The 24624-nt window shown below is 42.0% G+C and overlaps 1 protein-coding gene across 3 annotated transcripts in view; it reads left to right on the forward strand.

Annotated features, from left to right (window-relative positions):
* LOC134480541 (uncharacterized) overlaps positions 1-24624 on the forward strand; it is a 176920-nt gene that overhangs the window by 142121 nt on the left and 10175 nt on the right. Inside the window, exon 1 of one of the 3 annotated variants that reach the window (XM_087568933.1) lies at positions 13788-14345. The exons of 1 other annotated variant lie outside the window; for it this stretch is intronic. Coding sequence is in view for 1 of the 2 variants with exons in the window: in XM_087568932.1 (XP_087425058.1) it covers positions 14431-14437 (7 nt within the window). In the remaining variant the exon portion in view is untranslated. Of the gene's footprint in view, positions 1-13787; positions 14438-24624 lie in introns of those variants that run through there. One more of the 3 variants, XM_087568932.1, reaches the window with a different exon arrangement.

A 24624-nucleotide genomic window follows, 5' to 3' on the forward strand; every position in this document is an offset into this window, starting at 1 on the left:
CTCTGGGAACTCTGCTTGGCAGCCATGGTTGTTCTTTTGGGGTTGCAAGTCCCTTCAGCTCTTTCAATCTTTCTGTAATTCCTCCAACTGAGGTCCAGTTCTCAGTTCAATGGTTTGCTGCTAGCATTTGCCACTGTATTTGACATGATCTGGCTGTGCCTCTCAGGAGACATCTATATCCAGTTCCTATCAGCCTGCACTTCTTAGCTTCATCCACCTTATCTAGTTTGAAGGCTGTATATGTATAGGCCACATGTGGGGTAGACTCTGAATGGCCATTCCTTCAGGCTCTGTTCTAAACATTGCATCCCTATCCCTTCAATAGGGATTCTTCTTCTCCTTTAAAGGAAGGAGTGAAGAATCAGCATTTTGGTCATCCTTCCTGAATTTCATTTGGTCTGTGAATCTTGGAGAATTTGAGCATTTGGGCTAATATCCACTTATTAATGAGTGCATACCATGTGTGTGTTTCTGTCATTGGGTTAACTCACTCAGGATGATATGTTTTAGTTCGTTCTCTTTGCCTATAAATTTCATGAAGTCATTGTTTTTGATATCTCTGTAGTACTCCATTGTGCAGATGTACCACACTTTCTGTTTCCATTCCTCTGTTGAAGGGCATCTGGGATCATTTCATTTTCTGACTATTATAAATAAGGCTGCTATGAACATGGTGGAGCATGTGCCCTGTTGTATGTTGGAGCATCTTTTGGGTATATGTGCAAGAGAGGTACAGCTGGGTCCTCAGCTAGTGAAATGTCTAATTTTCTGAGGAACCTCCAGACTGATATCCAGAATGGTTGTACCAGTCTGCAATCTCACCAACAATGGAGGAGTGTTCCTCTTTCTCACATCCGTGCAAGCATTTTCTATAGCCTGAGTGTTTGATCTTAGCCATTCAGAGTGGTGTGAGGTGGAATCTCAGGGTTGTTTTGATTTGCATTTCCCACATAACTAAAGATGTTGAACATTTCTTTTGGTGCTTCTCAGCCACTCCATATTCCTCAGCTATGAATTCTTTGTTTAGCTCTGAACTGCAATTTTTAATAGGGTTATTAGTCTCCCTGCAGGCCAACTTCATGAGTTCTTGTATATTTTGGATATTAGCCCTCTATCAGTTGTAGGATTAGTAAAGGTCTTTTCCCAATCTGTTGGTTGGTGTTTTGTCCTAACCACAGTGTCCTTTGTCTTACAGAAGCTTTGTAGCTTTATGAGGTCCCATTTGTCTATTCTTGATCTTAGACCATAAGCCATTTTGTTTTCTTCAGGAAATTTTTTCCAGTGTCCATGTGTTCAAGATTCTTCCCTGCTTTTGCTTCTATTAGTTTGAGTGATCTGGTTTGATGTAGAGGTCTTTGATCCACCTGCACTTAAGCTTTACACAGGGTAATAAGAAGAGGATGATTTGTACTCCTCCATATGCTGACCTCCATTTGAACCAGCACCCTTTGCTAAAAATGCTATCCTTTTTCCACTGGATGCTTTTGTCTCCTTTGTCAAAAATCAAGGGACCATAGGTGTGCTGGTTCATTTCTGGGTCTGCAGTTGTATTCCACTGGTCTATCTTCCTGTCTCTGTACCAATACCATACAGTTTTATCACTAACGCTCTGTAAACTGCTTGAGTTCAGGGATGGTGATTCCCAGGGAAGTCCTTTTATTGTTGAGGATAGTTTTAGCTATCCTGCTTTACTTGTTATTCCAAATGAATTTGCAAATTGTTCTGTCTAACCCTATGAAGAATTGGAATCGAATTTTGATGGAGATTGCATTGCAACTGTAGGTCACTTGGGAAAATGGCCATTTTTACTATCTTCATACTGCCAAGCCACGACAATGGGAGATCTTTCCATTTTCTGAGATCTTCTTCAATTTCTTTCTTCATATCATAAAGTTCTTGTCACACAGATCTTTCACTTGTTTGATAAAAGTCACACTGAGGTATTTTTATATGATTTGGGACTATTATGAAAGGTGTCATTTCCCTAATTTCTTTCTCAGCTTGTTTATCTTTTGTGTAGAGGAATGCTACTGATTTGTTTGAGTTAATTTTATACCCAACAGCTTTGCTGAAGTTGTTTATCAGGCTTAGGAGTTCTCTGTTGTAACTTTTGGGGTATCCCATGTATACTACCCTATCCTCTGCAACAGTGATATTTTGACTTCTTCCTTTCCAATCTGAATCCTTTTGACCTCCCTTTGTTGTCTGAGTTCTGGCTAATGCTGGGGACAACACACAATGGAGACATCTCAGTAGCCCGCAGTAGCTTTTTGTAAAAACTGGTTGTTTCCATTTCTCCAAACCTTAGCCCTGGACAACGGCTGTATAGATTTCATTGGTGTGTGACTGCCTATCAGTTGGCCTTGGTGTGCACAATTATTGTATTCTATCTGACTTTCCTACTTCTTTCTCCTCCTGCTCTGGTGAATTCTGTGAAACTAGGTGTTCCTTGATGTTATGATTCTTAGACAATTGGAAATTGATGCATAGGGGCACAGCACAGCACAGCCCTAGAGGCCCAGGCGCATACTGTGTGTTCTCATCTTGGAAAAAATGTAATAACTGCACAATTGTAGTTCTAGATTAGGGTTTGACTTGCAAAGACAGCTTGAAGAAAATAAGAGAAAATGAATTAGAGCCAACATTGGGACCCTAAGAAAGGAAAAAGTTATTGAAGTTAGGATATAAATTTTCCATAATATTTCAGACTGGTAACTGGATATGGAAGTATAGAATATATAAAATAATATACTAGTAAACTAAGTCAAACTACTGGAATCCTTATGAGAGTCATTGTGTGCAAGGAACAGAACGCTAGTGGAATTACTGTGCTAAGGGTTACCTTGATTCTTTCTGGCCACTGCCTGGCAGTTTTGCCTATGTCATTTATCATTAGAGCTTCACAGGAAAATGCAGGTAGCTGACCTTGGAGCTTTGGACTCTGAAGTATAAAAGTAAAGAGTTAAATTTTAAATAATGATAAGTTTACAATTATTATTATATTGGCCACAGGTCTGGGTATAGGGGAAGCCTGAAACTTTGGGGCACAGTTGTAACTCTTAGTTCTTGGTGAGATGTAGTTACACTTTGCATTTGATTTGGCAATGATTATAAAATGTCTTTTTTTCTACCCGCTTTTGGATTATTAATAAAGGACTGGGGCAAGAGAAAGGCTACAGAACATGTGAAGAGTAAATGAGAGAGAGCATGAGGGAGTGAATGAGAGAGTAAATGACAGAGCAAATGTAAGAACAAATGTGAGAGCAAATGAGAGAGCATGAGACGAGCATGTGAAGAGTGAGTGGAGAGAGAATGTGATAGTGAATGAGGGAGCTAATGAGAGAGCAAGTCTGAGAACAAACGTGAGAGCCAGGGAGAGAGCATGAGGAGAGCATGTGAGAATGAGTGAGGAGAGAACTTGAGGTGTGTGTGGGACTGTGTGTGTGCATGACAGGAGAGTGCATGTGCTGTGTGTGAGATATGTAAGAGGTGTGTGTGAAGACTGTGTGTGTGCGTGACAGGAGAGTGCATGTGGTCTGTGTGAGATATGTGTGAGGTATGTATGAAGACTGTGTGTGCATGACAGGAGAGTGCATGTGGTGTGTGTGAGATATGTGTGAGGTATGTATGAAGACTGTGTGTGTGCGTGACAGGAGAGTGCATGTTGTGTGTGTGAGATATGTGTGAGGTGTGTATGAAGAGTGTGTGTGTGCGTGACAGGAGAATGCATGTGCTGTGTGTGAGATATGTGTGAGGTGTGTATGAAGAGTGTGTGTGTGCGTGACAGGAGAGTGCATGTGGTGTGTGTGAGATATGTGTGAGGTGGGTATGAAGAGTGTGTGTGTGCGTGACAGGAGAGTGCATGTGGTGTGTGTGAGATATGTGTGAGGTGGGTATGAAGAGTGTGTGTGTGTGTGACAGGAGAGTGCATGTGGTGTGTGTGAGATATGTGTGAGGTGTGTATGAAGACTGTGTGTGTGCGTGACAGGAGAGTGCATGTGATGTGTGTGAGAGATGTGTGAGGTGTGTGTGAAGAGTGTGTGTGTGAGTGACGGGAGAGTGCATGTGGTGTGTGTGAGATATGTGTGAGGTGGGTATGAAGATCGTGTGTGAGAATGAAAGGGTAATGAACAGACGTGTGCATGATTGTGGGAGTTTGAGAAAAGAAAACTGCAATAAAAAAGGCAGAGTGCACAAAAGAATGCAGAGTGTGTGCAGCAGAAAACTGTGTGAGAGAGACAGAGACAGAGACAGAGACATACAGAGAGACAGAGAGAGGGAGAGAGACAGAGAGAGAGAAAGAGAGAGAGAGAGAGAGAGAGAGAGAGAGAGAGAGAGAGAGAGAGAGAATTACTTTAAGCCTTGAAGTTGCCTGTCAGTTTGTACCCAAAGAGTCGTCTGTGGATATGTATTATGTGCCTTCCAGATATTCCTGCTTCCAGGTGAGAACTCTGATCCTGGGACAGAGGGCAAGGTAAGGCTGAAAGAATGGCTGCAACCTTGAGGCCAGAGGTTAAAATATTTGTCCTAGACCTCCTAATTTATCTCTTCACCAGAAGCCTTATTATTCAAATTTTCTTACTGGGATAAAACTATGGTCCTGGTGAGCTTCTTGTCTCTTGGATGCTCAGTCAGTTCTTTGTTGTCACAGACTGTTTGAGCTTACTCCAGTCACTGGGACTTATTCACATCTTCAAGTTTCCTGAACATTTCAGGTTTCTAACATTTGTGGTAAACTGAGTGACAAAAGGAATGAATGTTGAGCACTTCGCTGGGGTCCAGTGCATATGGAGCTATGGCTGTGTGGATATAGTAAGTCCCTAGGAGTTACTCTAAGAAAGTAGGACTGTGCTCTTAGGACCCCTGTGTGACCTCACTTAACTTTGCCAGCTTTGTGGGCTTCTACACTGCTGCTCTGAGAAGAACTGAAAACTAATGAAATAGATGTGTAGCCTCCCATTACCTTTGTCATTGTTAGGATATTAGTAGGAAAGGTTTGATTGAAATATACTCTCAGGAATATTAACAACACCATTGCCTCTTATGTACCATCTGGATGAAGTACCAAGTTCACAGACAGTTCTTCACAAACTTCTCAAAGCCAGCCAACTGGAGCATGAAGAAAGCCAAGTCCAAGGCATTCAAAACCAGCATCCTCACCAATGCCCCCAGGAAAGGCTTTGGTAAAAGAGGGGAGGTAGTGAGAGAGTTGGCCCTCATACACTCAGAGAAGACTGTGCCAGGAGGATTGGGGAAGGGTTGTGGGAGAGTAATTAGGTATCAGTAGTCAGTGAGCAGAATGTAAAGTGAAAAAGAAAAAATATATAAGTAGAAATAAAATAAAGTTCTTTAACAAAATGGGACACAATGTATTGCTGAACTCTACTATGTTTAAACTTCCACACGTTTTAACATCTAGAGAGACTAGATGTGATAAAGTAGGATGCCCTTGTCATTTACATATACTATGTACACAGCAAAGATAAATGAAGTGGAGAACACACAGATCAAAGATCCATTGTTCCCTCACATCTATGTGGTTCTGCTTCCCTTTATCAGGACTGTGGAGGCCTCTGCTCATCCAGGTCTCAGGGCTCAACCAAAATGCAGTCCCCTATGATCTCTGGCCAAGTGCTCTTCTGTTCCCAGTAGAACTCTGCCTCAGGCTGCAGAGGCACTGAAGGGCCAGCCTTCACCTTCAAGGTGCAACCACTCTTTCAGCCTTTCCAGGCTCTCTATTACTCAATTGGAGGCTTCAGCAGAGGCCTTTCATCTCAATAACAGAAGCTTACCTGATCCAAAACATTGGGAAGCCATCCTACACTCCTGATTGGCTGGTTACCTGAGACCAAACAACATAGCTCTGTTCTTTATGCCTGTTTTCCTGATTTAAAAGTAAATAATGTGACCATCTGTGGTGTTGGTGGTAAGAATAAAATCCTTAACATGAATAAGAGGACCATGCAGAGCATGGGCTTCACATTCTAGGTACAGAGTGAAGAGCTAGAGGGAATTACCAAAGAAAACAATAAGAATCCTAACAACAATTACAGAAATAATGAAATGAAATAAATAAAAAACAAATGCAAAAACAAAAATACTTTGTGGGTGCTGCAATTAAAATCATGTATTAACTCTGACCAGCTTTGTAGGTATTTCCAATAAAAAGCAAACAAACAAACAACCAGCCTTATTACAGTTGCAGCAGGTGCAGGAGAGAAAGCTAGGAGATATCCTGTGCTGCTGCCCCCATGCTGTGATTCTGCAGCAACAACTTCCTTGGGAATAGGAACCTGTATGCAGTGGGATCCCTTGCTGGGCCTGTCACATCAAAAATAGGGGCTTCCCTAATCCAAAACCTTGGAATCCAGTTTACTTCAGGCCAGGAATTAAGTCAACCATCATTAGTGAGAGAGCAAGGGAAAAATTACATAGGAAAAAATATGGGCCTTAATCAGAAAAGATCCTCAACTTCTAAGGCCTCCAGTATCTCTACCCCTCTCTTCTGAGCTTGGCCTAGTGATGTTGTATAGCTCCAGATGGTAGGAAAAGGCAGAGTTCTTCCCAGAAAAGTCATACATGATTTTCACCCTGACATCTGTGAGGTGAGGTGGCATCGTATCACAGAGACAGCACACCCGGGATAAGAACACAGAAGCCACAGAAGACAATGCCAAATGGACTCCCTCCTGAATTTATGGACCCATTAAAATTGAGGATTAGCCTAACCTTAGGCCATTCCACTCTCTGCCCCTCTGCCTGATTTTTATGTTTGCTCTGAGTAAAAGATCAGAGTGTAGCCCCAAATATCCTCATGATTGGACTTGGAAATTCAGGAAGAATGATATTGGAGAAGGGATGGCTATGTGGTTACAATGTGGCAACTAGTTTCTGACCAGGAAACTCATCCTTAGCCAATGGGGACTTTAAGGCCAAGCCTCCTGCTTGTTCCAGTGCAGGCTAAGACTTGAGGGTCAAGCCAGCTCCTGAGCCCCACACAGGGCTGCCTGCATACTCTTGTGACTGCATTAGAGCCAGAGTGCTCTCAGCCCCATCTTCATCTCTCCTCTTTGTCACAGCCATGGTCCCCAAGAGCACTTGTCAAACACCTTTATACATCTATCTCTATCTCAAATTCAGGTTCCCAGAGAATCAATCCCCATAGCTGACCAAAAGTGAAGATTTACTGTATGTGTGTATATATAATATTTTGGAACACAGAATGGGGTTTCTTGGTGACAGCTACGTGGACATGTGTCTTTGCTAGATGTCTTTGCACTGGGATCTTTCCACATGACTTAGATATCCTTGCCATAAGCTCATTACCCATCCCCTTTCCATTTCAGTTTCTTTTTTCTTGTGGATGCTAATGCTGTTTGACATAAGATCCAAGGATGAACTTCCTTACTGGGCTATGGTTTCAGACTTGATTTACAGCCCTGTGGCCCTCGGGTTGCTTCCTTTTGATCCTAGAGGTTGATTAATCTTTCCAGCAAGGCTTCCAGTACTTGATAGGATTGTGCTACATGCTGTCAGAGCAGAGTTATACAGAATTTATATGCTGGCCTTCCTCTGATGGTGCTGACCTTTGCCAAGTCCTCAAACAGGGCAGCGCTTGGAAAAAACCCTGCAGGCAAAGAAATGATATATGTGGGTCTACCTCTGACTCCTTGAGAAATGAAAGAGGAATATGGTCTTGGCTTACTGGAAGTCTTATCCCAAGACTAGGGAAGGGGACTCCAGAGAGCACTAAGCCTTCTCCTCATCCATCATAGTCTGTATAGCCTGTGGCTTTCATGTGGTCAGTGTGATGACCTTAAAATGTTCTAGGTATTTCTGCCATGTTCTGTCTCTATACCTAGACATGACCTCAGGTGTACAGTCACATTGGAAATATAAAAACCCTTGCATCTGAATTGTGAAATTCAATGTGTGTTATATTTAAAATACCACAATAATTGAGTGGCCATTGCTACAGTAAATATTATTAGGGGGTTTCTACCCCACTGTAGATCATTTAGTTCCCAAATAAAAGACACAAAATTTTTAGATTTATAATAAGCCTTAAAGTACTAGAGCTGGGCAGACATCAATCCTCTGTGCTATTTTTTCTGCTTCCCTGTCCATAACCCCGAGGTATTGCTTGGCATGCTCTGCCTGGGCCACTCCTGTTCTGAGATGCTGGCCCTCATGGCAATACACTCACTATCCACCTACCCTATGGGGTGGTGTCCTTCCTTGTCTCCATGTCTTTTCCCTCTTCCCCTGGACCCTGCCTGAGCCCCCAGGCCCAGGGAAACTTTGCTCTGTCCACTCTCTTCTGCCCAGCCCATGTTGTAGGGATTTTACTAACCAATCATGGATAAATTAGGAGGCAAAATAAAATCTGGTATACATGAGGATCAACTTGTCTTGGAGCAACCAGACCTTAGGGTACAGAATTTACCATTTGAATATATAGCAGCAGCATTCGAATATACAGCAGCACCAGACACATTATAGTCTGATCTACTTTGTAGTTGGACTCAAAGCTTGGCTCTCATACCCATTGGATGTTCAACCGTGGAGAAGTTATTTTACCTTGTGTGACTCAATTCCCTTATCTGCACAGTGAGGATGATAATGAGTGTTTAAGTCACAGAGTTGTCTTGGGGACTGACGAGTTAATATATCTAGTATTTAAACATTAAACACCATCTACTTTGCATAATTAATAAAAGTCTGTGGAAAGGGCAAAGTAAAAAAGCCAGAAGAACATTTAATTTGGAAATGGGGCCATATAACTACCTCTAATAACAAATTGAGAATCAGGGAATGGTGGAAGACTAAGTCCAGAGAATTGGGAAATCAAGGCCACCCTGGGCTGCGTAATAAGATCCTATCTCAAAATATCAAGAAAAGTCAGGTTCATAGTAATAATAAATCAAGAAATAGCCATTGTTAAGAATTTACAAAAAGCAAAGCAGTGGAGCAGAGTGGATGCTGTGTGTCAAGTCCCTCTGCTGTCCATCTCTGGGACCAAGTATCCATCAGATCAGTGATGGGAATGTGGTGCTGAGAGCCTGGAGCAAAGGGATGCTGGCTGCATGGCCACATTTGAACAGTGCTAAAGCAGGACTAAATGCTAAGAAAAAAAGCCATATGCAAACCATGTAAATTTTAATGTCCTCCAGAAAGGCAAAACCACAATAATTTTACTGTTTCTCAAGCTGCTTGTGTCACCAAACTTCTAATATTGGTAAGGATGTGAAAAACTCTTGTGATGCAAACCAGTTGCCAATAAGAAGAGCAACCACTGTCCTGACCAAGGTGACCTGAATGCGGTCAAATAGGCCGAGGCAGCCTGGACAGCCATCAGAGTATGTTTAACACACAGATATCTGTCATTTCAAAACGGGGAAAATGAAGCCTGATTTTTCCCCCCTTTAAGCAAAACCAAGAATACTCCAGCATTGAGGCTTACAAATAAAAATATGCCAAGAAACTTCATAGAATATGCATTTCTCTTGTGTGTGCTCCTGAATGTGTGTGTGTTTTGTGTGTGTGTGTGTGTGTGTGTGTGTGTGTGTGTGTGTGTGTGTCTGTGTGTACTTATGCTTCAATTATCTGCTATTGTGAATACTGTCCCCAACTCAATTATGAAGGTTAGTATTAAGCTGTGAGTTATGTGGATAGTGGTCACAAAGAATAATTAGGAGTCCTCTTCTGTTAAGTTTTCTGAGACTTCCAAATGCTGCATGCTGTGAGTGGGCCTCACATCTCAGCACACTAACTCTATTAAGTACAATTCCCGTGTGTTTTTCTTAAACAATTTTCTATGAAAACCTTTAATGATTTTTTCTCCCATTCATTTTTTATGTTGGGGACAAGGGTCTATGTTTTGTTTTTTTCTTTTTTTCTTTTTATTTTTCTTGCTTATTTTAGGTCCACAGTATTTTCTGTAGCCTTTGAGGAAGTCCTAGACTTAGGACACTGGATCCATATACTTTAGGGAATTAACCAGTTCACTGAGCACATTTTTTGTTTGTTTGGTTCTGTTTTTCTTTTGAGATCTCACTGTGGGAACAGAGGAAGCCCTGAGGAAGTACAGCGCTAAGTGGATGTGTGTTGTAAACATCATATGACCATGCCATGGACCCAGAGCCATTTATCCATGGGGAAAAGGCAAAGGCCCCCATGCCCCTTGAGGCTCAGAGACATGACAAAGCCTTCTCAGGATGGCATTGATAGTGTGTGCAAAAAAAGTCAACTCTACCTTTCTCCCTGGCCCCATCTGGATATTTACAGCCTGAAGACTGTTCCCTGCAGAGACTGCTCCTACTGAGATTAGCTAAATCTGCCCCTTGTCAGTTACATATGCATAGTCCTCCCCTCCTTGTTTATCTGCATGTAATGCCCACCTCCTTGCTGCCCTGTGCAACAGCCCTGCTTCCTGGCCAGCTCTGTATAATAAACATGCTGAGCTTCTGGGATGCTGCATTTTCTCCAGCTCTTGGACCCAGCCTTCCCCATGTATGTGTGTCCAATGTCAATCTTCATTTCCTACTCACCCACATCAGGCCCAAGTCCCTGGAGCCACACAAAGGACTTGGCAATCTAAGTCTGCTCCACTTTGAAGGAAGTGCTTTCTACACTGAAATCTAAAGCACACAGTGGGTTCAGCTCCCTCCCTCTCAAGTGTCTTTGGTGAGGGTTGGGGTGGGTGTGAGACCAGTTACATTCTGACTATTGCAGAAGAGTAAAGGATTCACAGTTTGCTTTTGGTGAAGCTGAGCTCCCCAAGAGGCTATCATTGCCAACGTTTTCCCAAGTCACCTTCTAGGAGGTCAACTGACTCCTAGGTGAGTCTTTGGTTACACTGCTTCAGTTTTCTGTGGCTACACTGTCCAAATGGCACCCACTGGTCACACATGGCTATTTGAGATGAACTTAACTTAGAACTAAAATCTCCCTCTTTAGTCACAGCAGGCAAACCAGGAGGCAAACAGCCAGCCAGAATCCATAGCCAGAAACACAGCAGATATAGAATATTTCTATCATCTAGAAATTTCTCCTGGACAGCAGTGGTCTAGGTTCTTGGTGTCTGGTTTTTCCTTCAGGGAGAATTACTTGCCGTACTAATATCCAAAGGTTTATTTTTAAAGTGACTTTAACAAAATATGACTTACTCATCCCCAAATTAATCCAGTTTAAGTCTACAGTGCAGTGGTTCCCCATGAATCTACCCAAGTTCCCCATAATTCTACCCGAGTTCCTTGCTAGACCACGGAACAAAAGAACGAGAGTGTATGCAGTTATGTAAAATGGTATGCAACAGTATTGACCACTGCATAATTATACTGCACTATTTTTGAATTCTTTAAAATTCAGGCCTTTTATTGATAGTTGTAAAAAATACATTATCCTAGAGATGAGAAAATATTATACAGTATTTCATCCGGGCTTTTTTTTTCATTGAGACATTAATATTTTTGCATCTTTTGCTAGTATCGTTAGATTCTTTATAAGAGTTTTATTTTTTTGGAGTCTTTTTTTCTTTTTCTTTTTTTTTTTTTTTTTGTTTGCCAATCTGGTCAGTATTTGATGCCATTTCAATGTTCTCAGGATTTTGATGAAAATAATACTTCAATGATAAAGTGATACTCATTTTCTTGAGCCATTTACATATGTATACACACACATATATGGGAAGTTATATATACATATTTCTATGCTATACTGTGTAGAATACAATTCTATTATACGTCAACATATACAGTTTGCTCAATATGATTTCTGTGAATGTCATGGGGAAATATTAAGAGCCTGAATAAACACGGACAATATTTGCAGAATGCACATAAAATTGAAGATGGTATATAAGCAAAAATGTGAAGTATATCACTTACAGCTTTCATATCGAATGCACGTTACAATTTTTAATAGATTAAAAATATTAAAATCATTTTACCCAGTTTCTTGTTTTTTTCAAAATGTGTCTCCTGAATGATTTGAATTATATATGCTGCTCAAGATCCTTTTAACAACAGTGACCTAATGCCTTAAATGTGTTTCTGATATTTCCATTCACTTGATCACTGTTCAATAATTGTACCTAGTTGATAACTTACTTTCTTTTTTATCACTTTAAGAATGTAACTTTCATGTGTCAGTATACACTTTTGATCCTAACTCTTTGGAGGCATAGGCAGGTGGATCTATTTTTGGAGGTCAACCTGGTCTATATAGGAAAACCCTATCTTAAAAAAAATCAATCAATAAATAAGCAAATAAATAAAAAGAATTTAAAACATTTTTAATTAATATGAACACAACCACATCTTTAATAACAATTGATTTTTTATGGCAGATAATTCATATAATCAATTTACAAAATGTTACATAGTGTCATATGGGAGCTCAATTTCATTGTAAAATAAACCTGCTTTTCTCTTTTAATTGGTTGGTCTTAGTTAACATTTTTATACGCATATATAATTTATTCTGATTATTCTCTCCCACACATCGTCTCATCCCCTCCCGTATGACTTCAACATTTACAGTCTTCTAAATTTAGGCTTTCCAATGTCTGATTTCTCTTTTAATTATTATACATTCCTTTACTTTTCCATCTATAGTTTATGATATCTTTATAAGAAACCCATTCTGTCATTAGCACTCTCTGTGCTTGGTAGGAGACATTCACATTCTTCAGTAGCTTGTTCAGTGCAGGAAATGACATCGAGGTCTCTCTCTCTCTGTTTCTGTCTCTCTCTGTCTCTGTCTCCCTCTCTGTCTCTGTCTCCCTCTCTGTCTCTTCTGTCTCTCTGTCTCTCTGTCTCTCTCTCCATCCCCTCCCCAATTGTTTTGTTTTCTAATATAAGGTCTCACACTTTAGTCTAGCCTTGAAATCAAGGCAATCCACCTACCTCAGTCTTGTGAGTGTTGGGATTCCAGGCATACACCATGTTGCCCAGTGAATTTTGTGACTCTTGTACTTCACTTTACCATTTCTGAATTATTTTTAATATTGCTGTGACCCTTTTCTAGCTTCTAGATGTAGATACATTAACTGATTAGAAGGTTTTATTTTTAAAGATTTATTTATTTATGTACATGAACACTCTGCGAGTGTGCCTGCATGTCAGAAGAGAGTTTCAGACAGAAGAGGGCATTGGATCCCACTACAGATAGTTGTCGGTCACCATGTGGTTGCTGGGAATTGAACTTGGGAGCAATGGAGAAGCAGCACTCTTAACCACCAAGCCATCTCTCCAACCTGATAAAAAAGATTTTAAATGTCATTCTTTTCGTGTTTGTTTGCAATCTTTCTTCTTGACAAAACTGTGATGGAATGTCCAAATGGTAATTAGTGGCAGTTGGTAGAAGGAGCCATATGTGTGATGCTGCCATATGTGTGAGGGGCTGGCAACAAGGTGCAGAGCCAAGACCATGGCCCCACGCCCTGAGGCTCGCCTGCTGGATGTGGGCTCTCAGGATGCCTTCAGGTGAGGACAGCAGGTGGTGGCTTGTGCCCTGCTGAGCCAGCCTAGGAGAGTGGCAACCACAATCGCCATGCCCAAGCCTCCAGCCTGGGGCACCAGGAAGCTCTGGCTGTGATGGCCGCGGGTTGGTCACGGTGGGCCTGGAGGCCAGAAGAAGCCGCCCCGGCCTCCGTGGGCCCTGAGAGGGGACTGACGGGCCTGAGCGGAGCCCGGAGATCCACACCACGCGCCTCCGCGTGTCGCGCCTCCCCGTGTTGTCTGCGCCACGGAGTGGGCACACGTGTCCTTCCCACCCCGCAGCTCGACCGCGCCCGAGCCGGGCCTCAGGGCACGCGGATCTCGTGGGTGAGCGCAGGGCCTGAGGGGGCGGGGCGCTCGCGTTATATTTCGCGCCGGCAGCAGCGCGTGTGCCTGGACGAGTTTTCCTTCCGCAGGTGCCAGCAGCCCGGGCTCCGCCGCCCAAGCTGACTCCTCTCTCTCCCTCTCCGACCCCGGCAGGGCCCAGGGGTGATTCTGCCTGCACGACGTCCTCCTTCCTGGAGACGAGCTCTTCGCAGGCGCCACGTCGCGAACAAAAAGAGAAAAGAAAAAAAATGAAAAGAAAAATCAGAAGCTGACAGAGAAGGGGGCGGTAACGGCGTTGGGGGTCACCTCGGCCACGGGAGGGCGCGCTAAGACAGTGGCGGGGTTTCCAAGGGCGACTCCACCCTGAAGTTTCCAGGGAAGAAGCCGAGGCTAGTCCTGCCAGGGGACCTGGAGGCCTGGCGCCTGGGCGGACCCCTAGCCCGACCTCCTGTCTGCTCCCCAGGGACAGCAAGCAGCAAGCAGGGCGGGCTGCACCTTAAGAGCAGCATCATCAAGGTACATAGGAGACCCGCGTCCCTCCTACAGCTCCTTCTGGGCCGCCCCCACCCCAGCCCTGGGAAAGCAGTGGCAGAAGGAGGCAATGCAAAGTGAGCCCATTGGGTAGGGGAAGGGAGGGTTCAGGGATGTATGGAGAGCTGAAGCAGGGATTGGAAAGCCTATGGCATTGGAAAAGAATGGAGAGGTGCTCTGGAGTGTGCATGAGAGCTGTGCTCTGACATCCCCAGAGCAACTTGGGGTTGTCACCTCTCTCTAGATTGACTTAGAATTAAATGACCTGTACCTGCCAGGGCAGGACAGGCTTTTCAGAGGCAGCTTAGCCTGGTGGCACACTCCCTGTAATTTTTCCATTGTATGTTAAAGGATGGGGATCTTGGGAATATATTTTCTTAATACCTCAGGCAATTTATGCAGATTACAGTTCTGCATAATTTAATTCTTTCCTGCCTGCTATGAGCAGGCCTCCAGATCAGCAAGTTCCTTTGGAATGATTTTCTTGTTTTTGTTTATTTTCCATGGTGCTGATTAGAAAGCCATGAATTGTTTTGTGAATTTTAAATTTCAAGAGGTGACACCCAGAGTTTATGGTGGTTTCCTTCAAACACTGCAGTGTAGTTGCAGCATAAAAACATACTTCTTGTGACAAGAACAGGAAAAAGAAAGTTGATGAGCTAAGGAAAGAGGAGCCTTGAGCCAGATCAACCATTTGGCTTCCTCAAATATGGAGCAAGCATGGAATGTGGCTTTTTCAGAATCGAGGGGGTTTTTAGGATTGGGCAGTGAATGCTGTCTGGTGCTAACCCGTCCCCTTTGTGGCTGACAACCCTTAGGAGAAGGTCAGAATGTGCCAACAGCACAGAGTGGGCACTGGTGGTGTTTGAACTCAGAAGTGCTCAGGAACTGTGAAAGTTTCTCTGTTATCACCCTGGATCCATCTAGTGAAATAGACCACTGTGATGCTGTGTAAGAGGCCATTGTGAGGGCTGGAGAGATGGCTCAATGGGTAAGAGCACCAAGTGTTCTTCCAGAGGTCCTGAGTTCAAATGCCCGCGACCACATGGTGGCTCTCAACCATCTGTAAGGAGTACTGATGCCCTCTTCTGTTGTGTCTGAAGACAGCTGCATGGTCTCACATATAAATAAATAAATCTTACAAAAGATTGTCATCTACTGTAGTTTCTGTGTGGACAGGGCACAGTTGAAGGGGCTTAAAAATCAAGTACATTGCCTGTCTTTAGAGATCAAGTGTATCACCTAACTTTCAAACTAAGAAATGTAGTGTCTTTTTTGCTGCTTCTGTACTTTTTAGTGATGTAACTTTTCTCCTATTACGTCATTTGTTTCCATGATAGTTGTTTTCAAGTATATATGATTATCGCTCCTATTTGCAGAGCTATTCAATATTTTCATTGGATAAATATTTGTGGTGAATTTACATTGTGATATCAGTAAAATGCTATGTGAAAATTTTAGAGAATATACGGGTTTGGGTAATTTTAATAACCTTTCCCCTCAAGTGGTGGCCTGTTTTCACATTGAAAAGACTGGAATTCATTACCATCCATAGCAGGATTGATAGGGAAGCGAAATGGACAGTGACAGTGTTGTTCTCTTTGACAGTTGTGGGAGCCAAGAAAGAAGTGTGACTTGCTTTTTGTGACTTACAATATCAAGACTGAGTATCATTACTGTAGAAGCCCATGGAAAAAATGATGAAGTTTTCAGAAATCACCAGTTAAAGAAATGGTGGTTTTCTTATATTGAATTCTGAGTTTCAAAGTTATGTTTCATTTTTCTTTATTAGTTAATGAGGCTTTTTATTAAGCTTTTTATTCACCATTACACCCTTAGATGCACAGTGCTAGGATCGTAGTAGGTGCTCAATAAATCACTGACCATTGGGGAGGAGGAATGATAAGAAAGTATGTATTTTCTGTAAGTTCTGTTAGTTTTGGGAACAGGTGGTTTTAAGTTGACCAGTTATAGCTTGGTATCTTGACCCACATAACACAACTTGACAGAACCCCCTTTCTGGCCATTATGTTCAACATATTTTACTCTTAATCATTCTTGAAAATCATGGAATTAGTGTGGAAAATTGATTTTACCTGCAGTATAGCAAAAAAGGCCAGTCTAGATAGGTAAGCAGATATGTTTCTCCATGAGCTGATGTCTTAAAACATCTAGATTTAGGAATTTAGTTTTGTGTTTTCTAAACATACATCGTACAGCATACAGATAACATCGTAATAGAATAAAGGAATCTTTTGATTTAGCACCAAATTCCCTAAAGCAATGACTACTGCACAGTTCTCTTGGACATATAAATAGCCTAAATTATATTTCACTCTTTTAAAGAAATAATGAAAGCACTTAAGGTTAAAGCAGAGCCCATGGGAAAAGTTTGCTGTGGTGTTTCTCTTTGGTTTCTTGTGCTCTTTCTAGAGAATGACTTTAAGACTCAGGGCGGTCAGGTGGTCAGTGTGGTCACGTAGTCATGAGCAGATGGTTAAGCAATGTGCTAGGGCTCCATCGGCCAGTGAGCCCAGCTGAAGAGGAGAGTCTAGCCAGTGAGCCTGACTGAAGAGCAGAGGCTAGCCAGTGAGCCTGACTGAAGAGCAGAGGCTAGCCAGTGAGCCAGGCTGAAGAGCAGAGGCTAGCCAGTGAGCCTGACTGAAGATCAGAGGCTAGCCAGTGAGCCTGAATGAAGAGCAGAGGCTAGCCAGTGAGCCTGACTGAAGAGCAGAGGCTAGCCAGTGAGCCTGACTGAAGAGCAGAGGCTAGCCAGTGAGCCTGAATGAAGAGCAGAGGCTAGCCAGTGAGCCTGACTGAAGAGCAGAGGCTAGCCAGTGAGCCAGGCTGAAGAGCAGAGGCTAGTCAGTGAGCCTGAATGAAGAGCAGAGGCTAGCCAGTGAGCCTGACTGAAGAGCAGAGGCTAGCCAGTGAGCCTGACTGAAGAGCAGAGGCTAGCCAGTGAGCCTGAATGAAGAGCAGAGGCTAGCCAGTGAGCCTGACTGAAGAGCAGAGGCTAGCCAGTGAGCCAGGCTGAAGAGCAGAGGCTAGTCAGTGAGCCTGAATGAAGAGCAGAGGCTAGCCAGTGAGCCTGACTGAAGAGCAGAGGCTAGCCAGTGAGTCTGACTGAAGAGCACAGGCTAACCAGTGAACCTGACTGAAGAGCACAGGCTAGCCAGTGAGCCTGACTGAAGGCTGAAGAGCAGTGATTTTAACCTTTATTTCTAAGTTCTTCAGTTTTCCTAAAAGACAAAAGTTTCCCTCCATAAAGTTTGACTAAAGAGGTTCTCCTTGCTCTCTTCTTCTTATCTCCTTTCCTCTTGCTCTTATGACACAATAATTTCCTTACTCTCAAGGCCTTCCTCTCAACGCTATGCCTTTACTTCTAAGTTCTTCTTGAATTCTGTTCTCTTCAGTTCAGTTCTGTCTAAAAAGCTTCTCTCTCTTTGTACTCAGTATTTGTATATCTTTCTGAACACAGCATCACATGGTGAAATGTTCACCACAAGTTTGCACAGGAATTCAAATCATAAGTTGGATAATCAGTTTACGACAGAGAATGTTTACATGCATATCCATGAAGAGTAATCCTCAGGATAAACAGTCACCATCTGTCACCAGCTCCGCACATTCATGGAGAGTTAAAAGCTGTAATTTTTATGAGAAAAAAATAAGTGAAATTACCTATAGGCAAATCCAGTCAGTTATTTATGTTCAGTCCTTGCACCTATAGTAAATGATTCGTTCTCTTTTTATGAACTTTGGTTAATTGGTTTATACCCTCTTAGGATGGGCTCTAATTTGTAGATGCCTCCTTGGTATTGGAGAAGCAATTCACTCATGAAACTTTAAGAATAGAAGAGATCTCAATGCAATTTTGATTACCAGAGAAAACATAATAGCAATCCTATTATAAAAGCTTAAAATTACTAATCTAATTTAGGAATTCTTATAGAACCATCATTAGGAATTAAGAAATCAACTATTTGTCTATACATCATCACGCCAAGACAATACATCTTCGTTGCTCTGTGGTGATCTGCTCAAAAGAGTGGGGTAAATAGCATGACAAATACAGAGGCAGATGCTTGCAGTCAACCATTTAGCTGAAAACAGGGTCCCAAATGGAGAGTTAAGAGAAAGGATTGAGGGAGCTGAAGGGGTTTACAGCCACATAAGAACAACAGTAAGAAACACCCAGAGCTCCCAGGGCCTAAACCACCATCCAAAGAGTACACATGGACAGACCCATGGCTACAGCTGAATATGTAGAAGAGAATGGCCTTCTTGGTCACAAATGGGAGGAGAAGCCCTTGGTCTTGTCAAGGCTTGATGCCCCAGTATAGAGGAAACCAGAACAGGGAGGCAGGTCGGCCTGGGAGTTTGGGTGGGTGGTAACACCCTCACAGTAGAAGGGGGAGGCCTGTTATAAGGGGTTTAGTGGATGGGAAACCAGGAAAAGGGATAACATTTGAAATGTAATAAAAGCCCTCTCTGGGGATGGACAGCGGCTAAGGTGCTCTGAGCAACTACTTCCCTGCTGCCTCCCTTTGATCACGACTGTGGTGTATGGTGTCAGCCTGGGACTCCCCATGGGATGCTGCTGGCACTGGTCCTGGTGTTCAGGGCCAAGAGCATGATGAGCAAGGAGCACATGGTTTGTCCCGATTCAGAGCTGGGCGAGTGGCAACCAGAGGACTAGGACAGTTTCCTGTACAATCATGAGGACTTCCTGGGCAAGGAGGACTCCAAGACCTTTGATAGTAAGCCTGGACGAGAGCAGGAGAGGCTGGGGAAAATTGTTGATCCAATTGACAGTGATGGAGGTGGCCTTGTTACTACTGAAGACCTGAAAGTTTGGATAAAACAGGTACAGAAAAGATACATCAACCAAAATGTGGCTAAACTCTGGAACGATTGGGATAGGGACATATACGAAAAGATCTCCTGGGAAGAATACAATCAGGCCAACTATGGCTACTACCTGGTTAACCTTGCTGAATTCCAAGATAGCTCTGATCATCACAACTTTAAAAAGTTGCCTCCATGAGATGAGAGGAGGTTTAAGGCCTTGACAGTGACCTGACAGCTACTCAGGACGGGTTCATTGCTTTTCTACACTAAGAGGATTTAGAACATATGAAGGAGATTGTAGTTCTGGAAACCCTGGAGGATATCGACAAGAAGGGGGATGGTTTTGTGGACCAGGATGAGTACATTGTGAACATCTTTTTCTCACGAGGACAATTGCCCTGAGACAGACTTGGTTTTGTCTGGGGAGCAGTTCTATGATTTCCCAGATCTGAACAAGGATGGGAAGCTGGACTAGGATGAGATTCGCCACTGGATCCTCCCTCAGGACTATGACCATGCACAGGCTGAGTTCTGGCATCTGGTGTATGAGTCAGATAAAAAAAGATTCTTACCAAGGAGTAGATTTTAGACAACTGGACCATGTTTGTGGGAAGCCATGCCACCAATTACAGGGAAGATCTTACCAAAAATCATGATCATCTTTGAAAGACACTCATCCTCATATGGCCAATGGTCACAGGCTTTCTACAGATGTTCTGCGTGATTGCTATATTTGTCAAGTATATAGCAGTTGTGTCCCTAAACAATGAGAAACCTTTCTAAAGCTCAAAAAAATCATACTTTGCACCACAAACAATAATAGTAGGAGATTTAAACACCCCACTTTCATCAATGGACATATCAGGGAAACAGAAATTAAACAGAGACATAGAAAGATTAACAGAAGTTATGAACCAAATGTATTTAACATATATTTATAGAACACTCCACCCTAAAACCAAAGGATATACCTTCTTCTCAGCATCCCACGGTACCTTCTCCAAAATTGACCATATAATCGGTCACAAAACAGGCCTCAACAGATACAGGAAGATAGAAATAATCCCATGTATCCTATCAAAAAACCACGGACTAAGGCTACTGATCAATAACAACAAATAGGACAGAAAGCCCACATATACATGGAATTTGAAGTCAGTGACAACTTGGTCATTGGAGACATAAGAAAGAAATTAAAGACTTCTTAGAAGCAAATGAAAATAAAGATACAACATACTGAAACTTATGGAACACAATAAAAGCAGCGCTAAGAGGAAAACTCATAGCTCTGAGTGCCTGCATAAAAGAAACAAGAGAGAGCATATGTCAGCAGCTTGACAGCACACCTCAAAGCTCTAGAAAAAAATTAAATAAACCCTAGAGAAGTAGAAAGCAGGAAATAATGAAACTCAGGGCTGAAATCAAACAAGAAGAAACATAACCGAGTATCAAAAGAATCAGCAAACCCAGGAGCTGGTTCTTTGAGAAAATCAACAAGATAAATAAACGCTTAGCCATACTAACCAGAGGTCACAGAGAGTGTATCCAAATTAATAAAATCAGAAATAAAAGGGAGACATAACAGCAAAATCTGAAGAAATTAAAAAGATCATCAAATCCTACTACAAAAACGTATATTCAACAAAACTGGAAAATGTAGAGGAAATGGACACTTTTCTATACAGATACCAGGTACCACAGTTAAATCAGGAATAAATATACCTTCGAAACAAACCCGTAACTCATAAAGACATAGAAACTACTATTAAACATCTCCCATCCAAAAACAGCCCAGGACCAGATGGATTTAGTGCAGAATTCTATCAGACCTTCATAGATGACTTCATACCAATACTATCCAAACTATTCCGCAAAATAGAAACAGACAGAGCACTACCAAATTCCTTCTATGAAGCCACAATTACTCTTATACCTAAACCATACAAAGATAAAACAAAGATAGAGAAATTCAGACCTATTTGATTTATGAATATTGATCAAAAAAGCTCAATAAAATTCTTGCAAACTGAATCCAAGAACACATTCCAACGATCATCCATCATGATCAAGTAGGCCTCATGGCAAGGATGCAGGGATGGTTTAATATACGGAAGTCCATCAACGAAATTCATCATATAAACAAAGTCAAAACCACATGATCATTTCATTAGATGCTGAGAAATCTTTTGACAAAATTCATTAATAAGTCCTGGAAAGTTCAGGAATTCAAGGCCTGAATCTAAATATAGGAATATGCAAAATACATCAAACCAGTAGCTAACATCAAACTAAACTGAGAAAATTGAAGGAATCCCACTAAAATCAGGGAGTAGACAGGGCTGCCCACTCTTTCCCTACTTTTTAATATGGTACTTAAAGTCCTAGCCATAGCAATCACACAATGAAATTAGGTCAATGAGAAAAAATTAGAAGGGATGAAGTCAAAACACTAATATTTGAAGATGATATGATAGTCTACTTAAGCAACACGAAAATTCCACCAGAGAACTACTTAATGTGATCAACAACTTCAGCAAACTGTCCAAGTATAAAATTAACTCAAACAATTCAGTAGCTTTCCTCTACTCAAAGGGTAAACAGGCTGAGAAAGAAATTAGGGAAATGACACCCTTCCCAATAGTCCCAAATAATATAAAATAACTTGCTGTTACTTGAACCAAGCAAGTAAAAAATCTGTATGACAAGAACTTCAAATCTCTGAAGAAAGAAATTGAAGACGATCTCAGAAGATGGAAATATCTCCCATGCTCATAGATTGGCAGGATGAATATGGTAAAAAATGGCTATTTTGCCAAAAGCAATATACAGATTCAATGCCAACACCAACAATATTCCTACTCAATTCTTTATAAAGGTAGAAAGTACAATTTGCCATCATTTGGTATACCATAAAACCCAGGATAGCAAAAACTATACTCAACTATAAAAGAACTTCTGGGGGAATCACCATCTCTGACCTCAAGCAGTATTACAGAGCAATAGTTTGAATGGTATTGGCATACAGACAGGCAGATCAGCGGAACATAATTGAAGACACAGAAATGAACCCACACACCTATGGTCATTTGATCTTTGACAAAGGAGTTAAAACATCCAATGGTAGAAACATAGCATTTTTAACAAATGGTGCTGGATCAACTAGAGGTCAGCAGGCAGAAGAGTGCAAGTTGACCCATCATTATTACCCTGTACAAACCTTAAGTCCAAGTGGATCAAGGACCTCCACATCAAACCAGATACACTACAAGTAATAGATAAAATTAGGGAAGGGTCCCGAAGACATAAGAACTAAGGAAAATTTCCTGAACAAAATACCAATGGCTTATGCTTTAAGATTAAGAATCGACAAATGGGGGAACCTCATAAAACTGAAAAGCTTCTGTAAGGCAAAGGAGAGTGTCATTCAGACAAAAAGGCAACCAACAGATTGGGAAAGAATCTTTACCAATCCTGCATCTGATAGAGGGCTAATATCCAAAGTATACACAAAACACAAGAAGTTAGACTACAGAGAGCCAAACAACCCTGTTAAGAAATGGGGTACAGAGCTAAAGAAAACATTCTCAGCTGAGGAATATCGAATACCTGAAAAGCACCTAAAGAAATGCTCAACATCCTTAGTCATCTGGGAAATGCAAATCAAAACAGGCTGAGAATCCACCTCACACCAGTCAGGATGGCTAAGATCAAAAACTCAGGTGACAACAGATGCTGGTGAGGATGTGGAGAAAGAGGAACACTCCTCCATTGTTGCTGGGATGGCAAACTGGTACAAGCACTCTGGAAATCAGTCTGAAGGTTCCTGAGAAAATTGGACATTGCACTACCTGAGCACACAGCTATACCTGTCCTGGGCATATACCCAAAAGATACTCCAACATAAAACAAACACATATGATCCACTGAGTTTATAGCAGCCTTATTCATAATAGCCAGAACCTGAAGTGAACCCAGATGCCCTTCAACAGAGGAATGGATTCGAAAAATGTGGTACATCTACACAATGGAGTACCACTCAGCTATCAAAAACAATGACTACGTTCAATTCATAGGCAAATGGAAAAAACTAGAAAATATCATCCACAGTGAGGTAATCCAATCACAGAAAAACACACTTGGTATGCTGTTGGGAGTGATGGCCTTGAAGCCCTCCATTATTGATGTTATTATTATGGTTAGCATTAAGTATGACTGGGTTCATGGAAAATCCCCAGCCAGCTGCAGAAGACTAATACAAATGTGGTGGTCAAGATGAATAATCATATGATAACGTGTGACGTTAAGATACCCAATGTCATGACCTGTAACCTTTCTGAAAAACCAACATCATCCTGCTGACTAATAGATATGACAAACCTGTGACCTTTCTGACAACCTGTCAACATCAGCCGATTCCCTGACCACATGAATATTGTGTCCTTGGCGTGGGTAATTGTTTCTTACTTCTCTCCTCTCTCTGTTACCCTTTTTATGGTACAAATTCAGCCTTGGGGAAAAATAAAATTGTCGCCTTGATCAGACTCTTGTCTTGGAGTCCTTCGTCACGTCTCTTGTCCCCCATTCTCTTCCAGATTCTCAGCACCCCTCATTGACAGTATGTACTCATTGATAAGTGGATATTGACCAAAACCTCAAATTACCCAAGATGCAATCTACAGATCTCAGGAAACTCAAGAAGAAGGATGACCAAAGTGCAGATGTTCCACTCCTTCTTAAAATGGGGAACAAAAGTATTCATAGGAGGGGATATGGAGGCCAAATCTAAAGCAGAGACTGAAGGAACAGCCATTCAGAGCCTGCCCCACATGTGGCCCATATATATATACAGCCACCAAACTAGGTAAGATTGATGAAGCTAAAAAGTGCTTACTGAAAGGGACCGGATATACATCTCCCCTGAGAGACACATCCAGAGCATTTCAAATAAAGAGGAAAGTGCTGGCAGTAAACTAATGAACTGAGAACAGGACGCCCTTTATGGGAATTAGAGGAAGGATTCAAAGAGCTGAAGGGCTTGCAACCCCATAAGAACAGCAATGCCAACCAAATAAACCACTAGCAAAAGACTATACATGGACTGACCCAGGGGTCCAACTGCATATGTAGGAGAGAATAGGCTTGTTGGGGCACCTGTGGAAGTGGAAGCCCTTGTTCTTAACAAAGTTGGACCCTGAGTGCAGGGGAATGTCCGGGAAGGGGTTTCTAAGTGGCATGGATTGGGGGACCATATATATGGGAGAGGGCACGGCAGGGGGTTTATGGACCAAAAGCTGGGAAAGGGAATAACGTTTGAATAAAACATATATATCTATTAAAAAAACTAAAATTTAAAAAAATGATACTAATGCCAAAAAATAATCAAAAAATGTGAATAAGAAAGACAGTTTAA

This window comes from Rattus norvegicus, chromosome 9 (genome assembly GCF_021556685.1).
Source record: "Rattus norvegicus strain SHRSP/BbbUtx chromosome 9, alternate assembly SHRSP_T2T, whole genome shotgun sequence".
NCBI classification, from domain to species: domain Eukaryota; kingdom Metazoa; phylum Chordata; class Mammalia; order Rodentia; family Muridae; genus Rattus; species Rattus norvegicus.